At 33.2% G+C, this 15,970-nt stretch overlaps 12 protein-coding genes across 12 annotated transcripts, besides 1 other annotated feature; 5 read left to right on the plus strand and 7 right to left on the minus strand.

Moving 5' to 3' along the window:
* Positions 1-10,292: part of a mobile genetic element that runs on past the window's edge.
* On the minus strand, positions 105-767 carry TVAGG3_0914490 (uncharacterized protein; the record flags this gene model as incomplete). The annotated part of the gene is made up of 1 exon (XM_051251944.1): positions 105-767. The coding sequence occupies one exon, from the start codon at positions 765-767 to the stop codon at positions 105-107; it is 663 nt and encodes a 220-aa protein (XP_051077518.1).
* TVAGG3_0914500 (integrase core domain containing protein family) lies at positions 1,407-2,029 on the minus strand (the record flags this gene model as incomplete). The annotated part of the gene is made up of 1 exon (XM_051251945.1): positions 1,407-2,029. A coding segment is annotated over one exon (623 nt), but the record flags the coding sequence as incomplete, so codon positions are not given.
* Positions 2,406-3,032, minus strand: TVAGG3_0914510 (keratin-associated protein family; the record flags this gene model as incomplete). The annotated part of the gene is made up of 1 exon (XM_051251946.1): positions 2,406-3,032. A coding segment is annotated over one exon (627 nt), but the record flags the coding sequence as incomplete, so codon positions are not given.
* TVAGG3_0914520 (organellar and viral DNA polymerase type B) lies at positions 4,029-5,085 on the minus strand (the record flags this gene model as incomplete). The annotated part of the gene is made up of 1 exon (XM_051251947.1): positions 4,029-5,085. A coding segment is annotated over one exon (1,057 nt), but the record flags the coding sequence as incomplete, so codon positions are not given.
* TVAGG3_0914530 (uncharacterized protein) lies at positions 5,103-5,702 on the plus strand (the record flags this gene model as incomplete). The annotated part of the gene is made up of 1 exon (XM_051251948.1): positions 5,103-5,702. One exon carries the CDS (start codon positions 5,103-5,105, stop codon positions 5,700-5,702), a length of 600 nt encoding a protein of 199 aa, XP_051077522.1.
* Positions 6,064-6,678, minus strand: TVAGG3_0914540 (uncharacterized protein; the record flags this gene model as incomplete). Its single annotated transcript, XM_051251949.1, has 1 exon — positions 6,064-6,678. The coding sequence occupies one exon, from the start codon at positions 6,676-6,678 to the stop codon at positions 6,064-6,066; it is 615 nt and encodes a 204-aa protein (XP_051077523.1).
* On the plus strand, positions 9,117-9,644 carry TVAGG3_0914550 (protein of unknown function, DUF4107 family; the record flags this gene model as incomplete). The annotated part of the gene is made up of 1 exon (XM_001308003.1): positions 9,117-9,644. One exon carries the CDS (start codon positions 9,117-9,119, stop codon positions 9,642-9,644), a length of 528 nt encoding a protein of 175 aa, XP_001308004.1.
* On the plus strand, positions 9,785-10,111 carry TVAGG3_0914560 (uncharacterized protein; the record flags this gene model as incomplete). The annotated part of the gene is made up of 1 exon (XM_001308002.1): positions 9,785-10,111. One exon carries the CDS (start codon positions 9,785-9,787, stop codon positions 10,109-10,111), a length of 327 nt encoding a protein of 108 aa, XP_001308003.1.
* Positions 10,293-10,429: 137 nt separating the features above from the next.
* Positions 10,430-11,137, plus strand: TVAGG3_0914570 (cysteine proteinases family; the record flags this gene model as incomplete). The annotated part of the gene is made up of 1 exon (XM_001308001.1): positions 10,430-11,137. The coding sequence occupies one exon, from the start codon at positions 10,430-10,432 to the stop codon at positions 11,135-11,137; it is 708 nt and encodes a 235-aa protein (XP_001308002.1).
* Positions 11,138-12,011: 874 nt separating this feature from the next.
* TVAGG3_0914580 (cell redox homeostasis) lies at positions 12,012-12,350 on the minus strand (the record flags this gene model as incomplete). Its single annotated transcript, XM_001308000.1, has 1 exon — positions 12,012-12,350. One exon carries the CDS (start codon positions 12,348-12,350, stop codon positions 12,012-12,014), a length of 339 nt encoding a protein of 112 aa, XP_001308001.1.
* A 2,523-nt stretch (positions 12,351-14,873) lies between these two features.
* On the plus strand, positions 14,874-15,233 carry TVAGG3_0914590 (structural constituent of cytoskeleton; the record flags this gene model as incomplete). Its single annotated transcript, XM_001307999.1, has 1 exon — positions 14,874-15,233. The coding sequence occupies one exon, from the start codon at positions 14,874-14,876 to the stop codon at positions 15,231-15,233; it is 360 nt and encodes a 119-aa protein (XP_001308000.1).
* A 47-nt stretch (positions 15,234-15,280) lies between these two features.
* On the minus strand, positions 15,281-15,964 carry TVAGG3_0914600 (uncharacterized protein; the record flags this gene model as incomplete). The annotated part of the gene is made up of 1 exon (XM_001307998.1): positions 15,281-15,964. The coding sequence occupies one exon, from the start codon at positions 15,962-15,964 to the stop codon at positions 15,281-15,283; it is 684 nt and encodes a 227-aa protein (XP_001307999.1).
* Positions 15,965-15,970: the final 6 nt, after the last annotated feature.

Consider the following 15,970-nt stretch of genomic DNA (forward strand, 5'->3'; position numbering starts at 1 on the left):
CATGAAAATTCACGGGGTGAAAAAACAGGTGAGAAAACAGGTGAGATCTCACCTCTTCACCTCAATTATATTTTTGGTGAATTCGATAAAAATAAATGGTTCATTTACTCACAATATTTTTGTACAAAACGACCCCAAACTTTTAACTTCTTTTCTGCAGCTTCTAATGCTATCTTAGCGAGTTCATATTCTCTAAATTCTCTCTTTAAATCTTCTTGTTCCCATTGGTCTAGTTCGTATGGAGAATCTCTATAACCATAACATATCTCACGTTCATGTTCAAATTGTTTTTCGCACATTTTTCTAACTTCTTGTTCGAACAAAGGTTTAGCATTCTTTACTGTATCTTCAAGTTCTTCTTCATCTAATTTCTCATGAACTTTCTTGTCTATGGAGTCCATAATTTTTCCAACTGCTATGCAATATTTTGGAGAAGCCCACATTGCTATATAGTTTATAAGTCTTGGGTCTACATACGTTCCTCTAACCTGTTTGATTTCATCAGGAATTCCTGCATGAATTTTGTATAAAAAGCAACCGCCGGAATTCGGACTGTTGCTATATTCTTCACAAAATGCCTTATAATACTCTTCCCAGGACTTATTTTCCAACAACTTTCTAAAGTCTTTCCTAAACTGCTGACACATATTTGTTGCATTAATGTAACCATCCTTGTCTCTACGTAAGACTTCAATACCGTTATAAGTGCCTTTTGTGAATGTTTCGCCATTATATTTGTTAGTGAATGTTTTTGCTTCGACTGACATTTCTGTTCTTACCTACAAGATAAAAAGTTAGAAAAAAATAAAACTAACTTTATTTTTTCTATCTTAAGGAAATTCATGAATTTTCAAGAGGGTGAAAAAACAGGTGAAAAAAGAGGTGAAATCTCACCTCTTCACCTAAACATTATTTTTGTCTGATTTACATCTAATGAAAAAGTTTAGAAGAATTTTCTTATTCTTTCTGGCATATTTTTGTCTTTCCAGTACTCCCGCTCTAATGGTCCCAGATGTGTTGGCTTCGACTCTCTCAAGTTCTTAGATGGTATAACATCTTCAACGCCTCCTTCATATCTTACTTTATAAGTGTCATCGTTTATGTTGTAGCCAAGTATTTCAATAACCACTCCTCGCTTTGCTTCGTCAATGGTTTCAGCAAGTTTGCCATTACTACTTTCAACTAATTTATGACGAGGATAAAACGCAATAGAGTCGTCAGCAGCTTTTATAAGATATCCATTACCTTGTGTAGAGTCTACGATATAATAGTTTCTACTTAACCTTAAACGTTTCTTTGTCAATGGTTTGTCGTCAAGAACTACACGAACTTTTGTACCAGGAATGAGGGTAAATTGTGTTGAATTTATGATATTTTGTGTTTGGCTTCGTTTCTTTTGTATATACTTTTCTTCTTGTTGTTGTGTCATTGAATTTGGTGTATGTCCTGTTGTAGAATGTGTTGAGGAATTATATACTTCGAGAAAATGTTTCATTGTTTCTTCGGTAAAGTCTCGCTCTTGGTTTAAATCTCTGAGAGTCCTTATGAAGCGGTTTATGATGCCGAGTATGTTATGGTTATGGTCTTCAGTAGTGTAGTGAGTTATGTTATGCTTAATGAGAAATTCTGTGATTTCATTGCTGAGGTATGCACCGTCTTGGTCTGATGTTAAAGTACTTGGGCTATGTTCTGCTACAAACTTTTGTAAAACTCTTAACACTTCATGAGTTCCTTTATTTTTCATTGGATATGCATATGCTTTGCGAGTGTTAACATTAATGAAGATGAGGAATGGTTTATGTCCTCCTTTTCTGCTTTGAATGAGAGTGTCAAATTGGTATGCGTCAGGAGTGTTGGAGTAAATTGGTAAAAAGTAGTCGTAAGGGTTTATTTTTGTTTGATGTACAACATTTTTGTCAAAGAACCTTTTCACTTCAGCTCTGTTAGTAAATCCCCAACTCTTTGCAGCTTCATTGAATTTCTTAAATGACCTCCATGGATGTTGTTCGAATACTTCTTTCAAGCTCATTTATGTAAAGTTAAAGATTTTATTCTAGGCTCAAGCGAGTTCATTGAACGCGGTACCATGCGAATATAGTCACAAATGGTGGCATGTAATCTTTACCCAAGCCTGTTGGATTTGTTGTGAAAGTATGGACATGATTTCCTCCCGGTTCAGTTTGTCGAAAAATCTTTTTTGCTGCATTGTTATAAGATGGAGATAAAACGTCATTGCCAGCTTCATACTCTGAGTTGTATAATGGGTGGTCTCTTAATGAGTGGCTATGGTCGCCAGAAAAGTTTGTAGTTCCTGTATGAGTGTGCGGTGGAAGGTTTGCTTCTTTAATTTTCTTTGAACCACCCGTTTGCTTTGAAGAGTTAGCACAGTATAAGAATTTGTCTACAATCTGCTGCCATGTACCAAAACCTAAAACTGTTTCTGGATTTGTTGAGTTCATTGACGTATAAATAGAACCAATGGGATATAATGTTTGAAGTATTTCTGTCTTTAATGTTTGAAGCTCTGTTTTGTCTGCTTTCTTATCTAACATTGTTGGTAGTTCATATGCTTCAAAGTTTCTGGCATGATCTTCGATATTCCTGCAACTCTTATCTAAATTGTTAAGAGTATCTTTTACGCTTGTACTTGGATTCTCTAAAGGTGCACTTGAACCAAGGTCAAAGTTCAATATTATGTCGTCTGCTCTAACAGTAGTGAAGGATTTATGTGTATGGTTCTTGTCAGCTTTCTTATCTAACATTGTTGGTAGTTCATATGCTTCAAAGTTTCTGGCATGATCTTCGATATTCCTGCAACTCTTATCTAAATTGTTAAGAGTATCTTTTACGCTTGTACTTGGATTCTCTAAAGGTGCACTTGAACCAAGGTCAAAGTTCAATATTATGTCGTCTGCTCTAACAGTAGTGAAGGATTTATGTGTATGGTTCTTGTCGGCTTTACTGTCTAATGTAGCTTGAAGTTCATTTATATCGGAGATGCTGTGTTTATGAGATTTCAAAACTTTGTTCATTGCTTCGAGTTCAACTTTGTCAGCTTTACTTTTAATAGCATCTTCAAACGTTATTTTTGACTTAACTCTCAAAGTAAATCTTGGTTCAACTAATACACCGTTAACATTGAAAGTAGAGGCATAAATTTCACCGGTATAACCAAATGCTTCTGGTGCTTTAGCTACATCATACTGTACAGTACAGCTTATGTCATAACCTTTAGCACGAATGTATTTATATCTTCTTTCATTAACATTTTTTGTCTTCGCTTCATCACTTCGTGTTAAATATCCATGGTAGTCCGTTATAATCTGTTCGTCTGAAGTTATATAATGAACGTGGTTCTTGTCCGCTTTACTATTTAATGTAGCTTGAAGTTCATTTATATCGGAGATATTGTGTTTATGAGATTTCAAAACTTTGTTCATTGCGTCAAGTTCATTTTTGTCCGCTTTACTATTTAATGTAGCTTGAAGTTCATTTATATCGGAGATATTGTGTTTATGTTCTTTATCTGCTTTTTCGGCTAATTTCTCTTCTATCTCATTTATTTCAAGTTCATGCCTACCACCACCTCCCGAAGAAGTATTTTTCTTCAGCTCTTGAAGAACGTCCACTTCGCCATCTTTGGTGTCAATAATGAGACTTTGTGTTAAAACCTTTCCTGTCTTAATGGATGTTTGTAAAACTTCTTCTTCACCGTGTTCGGGGTCATGGTCGTCATCATATCTTGTGAAATCAGAGATGTTGTCATACATTAAGCATATCTGTCTCAAAAGTTCTGCTATTTGAAACTGGAACGAAAGATATACAGAACTTTCATCATCTCCTAAAGTCAAGTCTGCTTTCTTAAGTATTTCTTGAATGTATGCAATGAGAACAGAGTACCTTGGAAAATATTCGAACAATATTTCATTAGCTGTTGGTTTTGGTGGTTCTTCTGGAGTTTCTGTTGTCAGTTCCTTCTGTAGGTTCTGTTGGAGTTTCTGCATCTCTTGACTTCAATGCTCTTGCTCTCAAAGACCTAAATGTTAGAGCACCAGGTTTTACAAAGGACTTTATAAATGCTTTAATAGTTCCTGGTAAGTTATTGTTAGCATTAAGTAAGTTCCTTATGCTTCCATCATGTACGTCCATAGCACTATGTAAAAAATCTATACTTTTCTTGTAGTCAGCAATAGACTGACTGTGATTTTTTAAAGATTTGTCAATACCTTTAAGCCAATCTTCATGCATGTCTGATACTGAGCCAAGAATACCATTTGCTTCCTTTAGTGTATTTTGTGCTTCTCGTAAAGTATCCAATCCCGTACGTGCATTGTTTGCTATACGTCTTACAGTATCTATTTGACTCCTTGTTTCTTGCATCCAACCAGATAAAGTTTTAATAGTATCCGAACCATTTGAAATGAAGTTCAAAGCATTTTTAACGTCATCTAAAGCTTCTTCACCAAGTACTGCCCATATCTTTCCGATTTGGTATTGAAGAACTCCATATGAAGCAGCTGTTAAACCAGTATTTATAAGGTCCCATATCCATGATTTAGCAGTTTTTCCATCCTTTCCATCCTTTCCATCCAAACCGTTTTCGCCTTGAGGTCCTTGTATTCCTTGTATTCCTTGTATTTCTTGTGGTCCGGTGTCACCCTTCTCTCCTTTCAGTTCATCTTTATGTTCGTTATAATATTCTAATGTCATAAGGTGTACATCATTACTGCTACCAGCAACGCCGAGAATTTGTTTCTCATTCATGACTAAATTCTTTAGGCATTTAATGTTGTCGTCAAATCGAAAGCTCTTTAACAATTCAATGAGAACATTCAGTACTTTCACTAATGAGGCATCTACTGTAGAATTTATATATTGCACCGTTCCATCATTTATGATAGGAACTTTACTTATTGTAATGAATGGGTCATAAGTGTTAAAAGTATCGAAATCAATGACTTTTTTAGTTTTTCCATCGTCAATGACTAAATCATTGCCTTCAATGGTTAAAGTTGAGTTTTCGTTTACTAGTTCATGTGCTCTTCTTGCTTCATTTGTTTCATACGCATATGCAGCAATAGTCATATTTTAATGAGAATAAAATGTTGTTCTATTTGCAAAGTACAGACCCAAACGAATACGGGACAGTAAAGCTACAAACAAACTTAGGTCTTCAGAATGAGGCGCTTGCTTTCAGAGTTGTTGACTTCAATACTATCGCAACTTTTGTCATAACAGATGAAACAGATTTCATAGAGATTGAAATAGATGACAAAAGAAGTTTTATAACATTTCCTAACAGAGCAGAGTATAGAATAGATAAAATTGCTGGAGTCATAGATACTCTCATAAATGAAGAAACTATTGACAACATAGATGTCGAACTCTCTTCTGAGGGAACATTGAAGTTCAGTAGCAAGAAAGAGTTCAAGATAACACGAATGAGTCATAGAGTACAACTTCTTTTGGGAGCATACCATATGACATTTCCTTTGAAAAGTGTTGACAAAACGATTGAGATGAAATCTGTTCCATACGTATGTTATGGTAATTGTTTGTACATTGAGTCTAAAATAGCTAATGTCACAGGCATTTCAGGAGTTAATAGTAAAGGTTCAGTAGAATATAAGTCTTTCTGTTATGCAGTCAATTCAATGTTCATTCCAAACGTTCCTGTCATAGCAACTCATTTAGGTAAATGAGTTCGCATTAGTCCTCATAATTTGAAAGACATGCAATTCAGACTTGTTGACTTTCAAGGAGAGCCTGTAGAACTGAAGGCACCAGTGCGAATGACTGTTGAAGTTGACTTTTTAGAAAATATTAAATGCAACAGCTTACAAGAGAACTCAGAGCTAAAAATATAAAGTATGAATGTTATGTATTAGGTCATGAACTTTGGTTGTTGCTGTTTGATGAAACAAATGAATTAGTTATGTCAGTCAAGAGAACAGAAAAATATTGTGTTAGTGAAAACTGCACCAAGTCAATAAGATTAGGTTTGCATTATGAAGATGAGTTCGATACTGTTGAAGAAGTTTTGGATAGATATTACAAATTGCTTTAATTTACTAAAACATATTTCAAGCAAAGTTTATATTCTGTTGAAAGTTTTGTATACTCGTTCGAATATTTATACTTAAACTCAACTCCTGGAGTACCTGGTGTTTCAATGATGCGGATGTTACCTATTTTCATGAATGGTGGCGTTTGACCACAGCATTCGATTTCAGGGTCGAGATAGTCAATGACACATTGTTTCCCTGTTATTCGTGATATAACATTTTCAAGGTCCTCCTTTGTTAGAATTATTTGGTTCTTACTTATAAGATTTATCAAAAGCTTCTTATCGTCTTTGAGTAAGATAGTTTGGTATAACTGAAGAAGGTAATGGTCTACGTTATCTGAAGGATTTGTTTGAACATTTATGTAAGGGTTGTCGTTGGCTTCTCTTGAAAGAATTTGGTCCAGTGGTGGATACTCTAACTTAACATCTGATGTAGCGTTTGCACTTGAAGCTGAGTTTAAATTCACGGATTTCAGTTCTGGTTCTTTTTCTTTCAAACACTCCGAACTATAGTTCTTTATGACAATATTGTTTGTCGTTCGTGAGTCAACATTTGATGTTGGTTCAATTGGAACATTAACGGCACCAGCTAAGATGGATTTGCTTCTCATTTCATATAGAATAAAAACCTTTTATATGTATGAAATGAACAATATACTCGACAAGGGTTTGAATGTAAAGCTAACGAATGAAAATATTGTTGAATTCACCGAGACAGGTGTTGTGTATAAAGATGTAGAACTACTGAACAAAAGAGCAAAGGGAAGAAGCAGGAATATGAACAAAGGGTGGAAACCTATAAAAATTTATGTCAATGATGGCTCAGGAGGTTCAAACATAAAGTATGCAGAAAGTTATAGAGTTTATGCTCTCAAAGGTGAAAAGCCTTCATTTAAGAACAGCTATTCTAACGCATATCCTCAAAAGCTAACGGATGGGGAAGTGGATGATATGAATGACAGCAAAAATATTAACAGAAATGGCGACAGAGATGCATGGAATTTTTTACCATCAGTCAATTGAAGGTTAAACTTTAAAACAATGTTGGTCGTTCCCATGGAATATTTTTGACTTTAATGGTATTAGTCCATGATATGAATCTCAAGGTATGAACGAGGAGAGATGAGAGACTTATATGCTTCCCAAATTTCTTCAAAAGGTAATGTTATACCTGACTGTTTCCAAATGAGTTCAATATCATAACGTGAGAAACCTTGAAAGATAACGAAGTCAGTTATGAGACGTTTTATGTTTAAAGCAAGGAAACGCCATGTTTGCATAAGTATTGCTACAGTTAAATGGTAATGTCTGACTTTAGTTATGATGTTAGCTAATGGTGAGTCAGGCTTTGACACTAAACCTTTTCGCGAAGTCGTCACAAACGAGCAGAGTATTTGAAGGATACTTTTTGAGAGGGTATTTTGGAAAGTTTTGACAGAATGTAGTTTGTCAGTCGTTTCATATCGTAAACTCCTGAGTACTGACGTAAGTGGTGTTTGTCAATAATTCTTTCCATCTCTTCTGAAGTCTTTTGCATTCCTGACTGTATAAATTCAACGATGGCATAATATTTCTCTTACGTCGAATGTAACGTTGAAGAAATTTCAATGACTTCACTGTCTGGAAACTTTAACGACAGAGCTTGAACTCTTACTCATGAATGTTTTTCGCTGTTGAGTCCATAGAGTCTGAAGTTGCTGATATAATGATTTGGTCATAGTAAGAGTCGTTTTCCTAAACGCTCTGTTATGAGTATATGACGAATGAGGTTGAATGTCTTTCCTGACCCCATCTTTCCACAATAGAAATAAACACCATTTTGAACAGAATTCATAATCTTTTGCTGAAAGGAAGAATAAGAGAAGAGTTAAGTTTGTCTGTAGTTTCATTCATGTCTTCATCTACGTCATGTATTAAATGCTTCATTTTATCTCCATTAAAAATGCAAGTCAGAAATATTCAGAACATAGCACCGAGTCTAAACTGACAAGAGTATAAAGATATACTATGAACATGTTATGATGAAACCAACCAAAATTCAAGAAAGTCAGTATACTTATGAATATCCAAGACACTGGGTAGAGTATGTAGGAGGTGAGAAAGCTATTGAAATAAGACAAGTTAGAAAGTATTCCAGCAGGAAAGAACAATATTATTGAAGAACTTTAATGTTTTGGATATAATGATGAAACAAAGAAGCAAGATAGTTTTCCTGTTGCTGTGTATGTGAACTTAGATACAGGAGATGACATGAAAGTTTTTAACACAAAGCTTCAAACGGTAGTGAGAGAACAACTTACTGCAGAAGGACACCCATTACCTTCAGAAGTTACCATAGCATATAATTTTGAAACAAATGCAATAGATTTTAAAGTCGTCTCTGCAAAGAAGTCAGGTTTTACATTTAATGAAGCAGATGTATATTCAAATGAAAACTTCAAAGCTATTGCATGGTTAGATAATGACGATTGCTTTAAGAAAATATTTAAATAAGTGACTCAACGATGTCAATAGATGACCTTCGTGGAATGTTACCATCGACGTTTACAGTTTGAAGGTTCAGCAGGATTGCTTACAAGATTGTCAATTGGTGGCGTTTGGTCTCGTGAGAACATTGTTATAAAATCCAGTATAAGTGAATTTGCCGAAGAATCTATATTATGTCTTTCAAACTATATGTATTCGCCGCCGAAGCATTATAGTATAACAAACTTTGTCAGTAAGTTTAACATAAGACTTGTCGAACCTTCTTCAATGAAAGATGTTGTGCTACTAAAGATGGAAAGGATGGACTCATTATTGAGATGATTTTAATAGCATATTAAATGAGCTTGTTCTTGAAGGTCATTCATGATGAAATAACTGTTGTAGAAGATGTTAGCAATTGTTCAGACATTTTGAAGTGTATAGATGATATAAGAAAGAAGTTAGATAGACCGCAAAGCTGTGAGGGCGAAGCCGTGAGAACGCTTATGTTTCATTGACTTTCTCCAGTAACGAGATCTTTTATGAGATAATATTGAAGAGAGATGATTTTAATATGGTGTAAATGGTAGCTTGGGCAGCTTTAGGCGCAATGGGAACAAAAGCATTAGCATTTGGAGCAAAAGCACTTGGAGCTTATGACGCAGTAAATAAAATGAGTGGAGGAAGGGTTTCAAAGATATTAGATGCAAATAAAGGAAAGATTGGAGGCTGGGTTGCAAAGAAGTTAAGATTAAATAAAATAGGGCTCATAAATAAAGCATCCAATTTGGTTGCGACTGAGTCAGAAAATGCTTTAGGAAAGGACGATGAGTTTGCAAAACACGCAAAAGACTTTAATGACCAGATGAAAGGTGAAACAATGCATTTAAATAGATTCGATGGAACTAAAGAAAATGTTTCTTCTCCACCAGTAGTTCTTCCGTATGGTCCCTATGGAATGTATGGAAACCCTTACGAAAGACCATTTGACCCATTGACTGGTGGAAGTAATTGGTATCATTATGGACGAAGAAGAAAGACAGTCAAGTTGGAGACAGACGTGAAGAAAGCAACTAAAAAGAAACCAAGGAAGAGAGTTATAAAGCAATGAATTCAACAGGGTGAAAAAACAGGTGAAAAAAGAGGTGAGATCTCACCACTTCACCTAAATCTAAATGGATGTTTTCATACGTGTGAGGGTGGTGATATCATTAATTTTTAACGTTTATTTTTTATTTTATTTGGATGTAAATGACGAAAACTATTGAGATAACAAACTACAACGGTCATGAGTTCAAGAATTTGTTCTTCGTTCCTCGTGAAAATACATTCTATCAGATACGAGGGAGAAAGGGTAAAGTTAGTTTGAGCGTTTATGAAGGAATGAAGAATGGAAAGTTTATACAAGCATACGATACAAACGGTAAACGTGTTTCATTAGCTTTGTCAAAACTTACAGGTATAAACTATGACAGTGATTTTGACTCTGACGATTGGAGCGACAGCAGCGATACTGAAGAATATGAACTATTGTGTGAAGCACAGCAATGGGAAGAGTTGCAATACTTTTGTAAGTGAGAACGTTTATTTTTTACAGTAGTGAGGTGAAGTGGTTGGCGGCTTTATAAATATTTAAGGTTAAGTTGGTGTTTGTGTTGTAAAATATACGTTACTGGTTTTGTAAAGTGTCAAAACAGCTAAGTTGTGTACGGAGGCGCGCAGTGCCTCAGTACACGACTTAGGTATACTAACTTACTTGTTAAAAGAACACAAAATGCAATCTACAACATCGAAACAAAAATATCAATTCCAGGATTACATAATGAGGGAGCTACCTGCCATGTCAATGCCGTTTTGCAAGTTTTGTTCTACGTAAATACTTTCAGAAAAGATGTAATGGAGCATTTGGGAGATGTCGGATATACGCCAGTGAAAGCACTTGCCGAAATTTATGATCAGATGTTGCACTACCGCCACAAGGAATACACAATTTCATGCTCACAATTCATCACAACACTCGGCAAGCAATACTTCCAGCAGCAAGATGCCGATGACACATTTCAAAAGATTGTACATGATGTTACGGAATCAGCAAACAAACCAGATATTGCCGTTACATTCCAATATCAAACTGAGACTCCTGATGAAAGCTTCTATTCGGTTTCGCTTCACATTCCTCTTGGTGCAGCAGGTATTGATCAAGGAATTAAACAGATGTGCACAGATGATTCTCATATCAATGAAATCTCAACATTCCTCTGGGTCGACGTTCAGAGGAATTGGTCTGATCCAAATGTCTTCTTTGACAAATTTGAGATCAAGAAGAACTACAAAACTCAACTCAGTGATGGAACGTATGTATTTAAGATACATTCCATTATTGCTTATCATCAAGGTCATTTCGTTGCCTTCGTCAACAAAGGAAGAGTTTGGTTCATGCTCGACGATGAAATTACTTACATTGTTCCTGATGGTTTGATCCAAGGTCTTCAAGGTGGAGATGTTGGCAGCGATTTGTGGTCATATCTTGGTGGTGTCAAATGGCTTGCAAAATGTGTCATCTATCGCAAACACAAGTTCTATGGAGCTGGTGATGATGATTGAAAACAGTTTAATTTTTTTTAATCTTATTATAAGGGATAATTCTCTAAATATATGATTTTTTCTTAAGTTAGTGAATATTTTTCTTGTGTGCTTTTACTTATTTAAGTATTTAGTATTATTACTTAAAAATTTTGAACATTTATTTTATAATATTGAGATTTAAAATAAACTATTGCTCGATCGTATCTTTATTTGCTCTTTTAATAAAAAATCTAACTTACTATTGATTAGATATTGATTTAAAAAAAATAATATAATAGCATAATAAAATTTCTTTATTTCCCCGTACAAAGATATAGCCGTAACAAGACATTAACGTCTGGAAAGTAAATTTGAAAAAAAGTATTATATTATAAAAGAAGTTACAAATTTTTAGAATATTTTTGTAAAATAAGAGCAAAAAGTAGAATGCAAACTCTTCGGGTACAAAAACCTGCCATTAAATTGAGATAAATAATAGATTTTGTAAAATTTTGTTGTAATTCTTGTATCAGTCTTGCCTTGAGTATGGGTTTGAGTCTACCCTTGTTTCCATATTGCCTATTCCTGTTTTAACGCGGCTATTCCTATTCCAGTTTTTGGTGCTTTTCTATGATAACCAATTTGATTTGGTTATCATAGAAAAGAGACCATTATAATGCTTAAAATTAATTATGTTTAGGGCCGGTTTATTGGGATAAGGAAGTTTATAATACGTGAACACTTGTTTCCTCATCGAAAAGTCATAACGCATAAAGTCGATGTTTCCTGAGTACAAAAAGTGACATATGACGCTTAACTCTTTATTCCAGATAATGACCATATTTATGGGATTAAAAAGTTTAGGAAGCTTCTCCCCATTTTTTTCAAAGCAATCTATCTTGAAATTGTTTAATTATCTAAATTTCTCTATATCTTCTTTAATACGAGGTATGTCGCACCCAATGAATTCATCAAGAACTGTATACGTTTTTGCATCCTTTTTAACGAATAAAATTCTTGGAATAAGAGTAACACCGAATTCTGCAGCTAAATCTTCATTTTCATCAATATCAATCTTAATAATTGTTACATCTATATTATTTGATGCAATTGATGGGAGAGCCATGCTTAATTTTCTACATGGGCCGCACCACGTTGCAGAGAAGTCAATAAGTACAAGATTATCATATTCTCTAATTTTTTCTGTTAGCCCAAGCCTATCACCACTGAAATGCTGTATTAGATCAGCCATAGTAGCGTTGATTTTGTAATTAAAAATAGTGCTATCAATTTTTAAATAGTTTCAATTTTTGAATAAAATATTTTTCTTATTTTCAATGCTGTAAAATTAAAATCAGACTAGAATTGTTTTCTAGCATAATTAAACCGAATATCTAAATTTTATTATTGAATATTTTACAAAGGCCTTCTCAAAAGATGGATAGTAGAAAAATGGCAAGTAAACAAATATAAACTGATCATTTAGAGTATCTAATCTTATTCCTGATAATTCTACAAATTAGAAAAAATGGTTTCTTCTGAAAATTTGTTAGAAATGAATTTTTATTTGCAAATTATTAACATTAATGTCCTTAGTGTAAATTTTTTTATTACAGGTTGTCAAAAATTGAAGACAGCTTTTGATTCATAAATAAAAAATTAAATCGAATCGATATACAAATAAAGGAACCTATGTTCCAAGAATGATATACTGTGGGGAGAAGCTTCCTAAACTTTTTAATCCCATAAATATGGTCATTATCTGGAATAAAGAGTTAAGCGTCATATGTCACTTTTTGTACTCAGGAAACATCGACTTTATGCGTTATGACTTTTCGATGAGGAAACAAGTGTTCACGTATTATAAACTTCCTTATCCCAATAAACCGGCCCTAAACATAATTAATTTTAAGCATTATAATGGTCTCTTTTCTATGATAACCAAATCAAATTGGTTATCATAGAAAAGCACCAAAAACTGGAATAGGAATCGACAATATGGAATCACGAATCAACTCTAACAAAATGAAATTGGAAAATTCTTGCATCCATTCTTTATTTATGCAAAATTTAAATTTCAAACAAAATTCTCGTACTATTCTCAATAAGATTTGCGGAAACTTATTATTACTCTTATACGAAAGAAGATTTTTCATGCTAATTTTATCGAAGAACTTTATCTTGCAAAATAAAATACTCATTTCCTAGAAACTTAGACTAAAAACGGTAACAATGAATAAACTTCAGTCTAAAAATTAAATTCGTACTATTGTAATTAAATTCTTATCTTTATAAAAAAATATCATTTTTTTTTCCAGTGAAAAAAAGATGTGACTTTTATTGATTGATTGTTTGTAAACATTGCACTTTGAATAAGTATATTTTGTTTAAATTTGCACTTGGAATAAATATACAAAACAACACTGAAATTCCAGCTACTTTTCAATACTAATCATTTTTAAACATTCATTGTCCGTTGATTAGTAAGGCAAATGTTCGATTTTGAGCATGCATATTCAGTGAATGAATGCATTAATTAAAATCAATGAAGGAAAGGGGATAAAACATGAATTGCAACTATGTTGCTATAAAGATATATGTCTCACAAATTGTTAGAATAGAGTTCTTTCATAATGATTGAATATTCTTTCCTATTTTGGTTATTACACGGAATTTCCTTCCTAAACATATAATGTCTTCCTTATAAAATGACTTGCTTTCTTTGAAAGCTAGTATATTTTAACATTTTTGAAAATTTTTATATTTTTTTTAAGTTTTTATTAAAACAATAGAGATTTAAGTATATCCCCTCTAAAATAAGTGTTAATAGTATAAAATCAGGTGAAATTTGATCTAATATGAGTAAAAATGTAAAAAAGAACACACTCATTTTGCATGTAAAGAAATAATCAGAGTTATTCAATAACATTTTACGTATTAAATTATGGAATTACGATATCTTTTGAACAAAATTCAACGTAATTAGCAGAATGAATTTAAAAAATTGCTAAAAGAATGATGTACATTGATCATGCATTAAAGTATCTTAATAAAAATGCAGTAATATACAATGATGAGCAAAGCAGATTTGAATCAGAAAGAAGATTTGCTTAAAAAATCAGTTGAGTCTTCTCTAGTTTCCATATTGCCTATTCCTGTTTAAACGCGGTTATTCCTATTCCAGTTTTTGGTGCTTTTCTATGATAACCAATTTGATTTGGTTATCATAGAAAAGAGACCATTATAATGCTTAAAATTAATTATGTTTAGGGCCGGTTTATTGGGATAAGGAAGTTTATAATACGTGAACACTTGTTTCCTCATCGAAAAGTCATAACGCATAAAGTCGATGTTTCCTGAGTACAAAAAGTGACATATGACGCTTAACTCTTTATTCCAGATAATGACCATATTTATGGGATTAAAAAGTTTAGGAAGCTTCTCCCCTGTTACTTAATATTAATAATTACATATTTATCATTTGTGTTTTCTTGACAAGTTTTTGCTTTAAAACATCAATTTTATTGTGACATTAAAATCATAATGGCAATACTGTAACTAACTATTCTTTTCTTATTCACCAACAATAAATTGTGTTGAAAATTGTTTTAAAAATCAAAAATCCATGATTTCCATAGGATATTATATGTTTGATTGCATGTTTTACATCATATAAATATTATAATGACATAATAACCTAAAGAACTAATTATTTAAAAATGATTTTACGATTTACTACATAAAGTTTATTTATTATGAAAAATTGCATTATATAATGCAATTTTTCGATATTGCGATTGCATACCATCACCTTATCGACGAAGTCCATACAGGCAAATACCGCCAGCTTTTCCACCCAGAGCAGCTCATATCCGGCAAGGAAGATGCTGCTAACGACTACGCTCGTGGCCACTACACAGTTAGTAAGGAAATCATCGATTTCACACTCGACCGTATCCGTAAGCTTGCTTGCATCATCCAAATGTTCCAGTCGATAGATGAGATTTGCACATATTTGTTAGCATTCGGTAGACATTCTAATCTTGAATTTTATATATTACCCTTTTTTCCTGATTTGAGTTATTCTTCCACCAAAGATTATCAACACTATCCCACTAAACATAGATATTGCTAAAAAGATGAAAATCAAAAAAATAAACATAATTTTTTAACAAATAAACTCTAATCTCTTTTCGTTGAAATTTGGGACCAAACACCATTTAACTCGCTTGCTACTTGTCCATAATCATGCTCGCTTTGCTGCATTGCTGTTCTCATTAATGACATTACATTATCTTGATATCTCTTCATCTCAGCAATTTGGGATCGTATCTCTTCAACTTGAGTTTCATCTTGAGGAGTATTTTGGATGATCTGCAACTGAGTTTTAAGCTTTTTGATTGCTTTTGTATTTTTCTTGTTACTTTCTGAAATTAAAGTTTCGAGTTTAGAAAACCTATCTGTAAATTTCGATTTTGACTCTTCAATGAGTGCTTTAATAGTAGATGTTTTATCATTCTTAGAATATTCTTCAACCACAGTCTTTGTGACCATGTCTTGGATACTGTTAAGTTGATTTTCAATAGCGTCTATTCTTTGATTTAATTTGTTTGCATATTGAGAAACATTTCTAATTTGCTCTCTTCTTTCTTTATCTTTGATTGTATTTGATTGGGCTGCTAGTCTAAATATTGAATCTGATGCGTTTAAACGTTCTTCAATCGAATTAATTCTGTTAAAGATTGGGTCGAAAACGGTTGTCAATGATGGATCTTCAATGTTAGTTGATCTTAAAGGAGCAGTACTTCTATTACGATTTACTGTGTCTAAAAATACGCTGGCTTGATGATCAAATGAATTTTCCATCATAGT

This window comes from Trichomonas vaginalis, chromosome I, assembly GCF_026262505.1.
Source record: "Trichomonas vaginalis G3 chromosome I, whole genome shotgun sequence".
Lineage (NCBI taxonomy): Eukaryota > Parabasalia > Trichomonadida > Trichomonadidae > Trichomonas > Trichomonas vaginalis.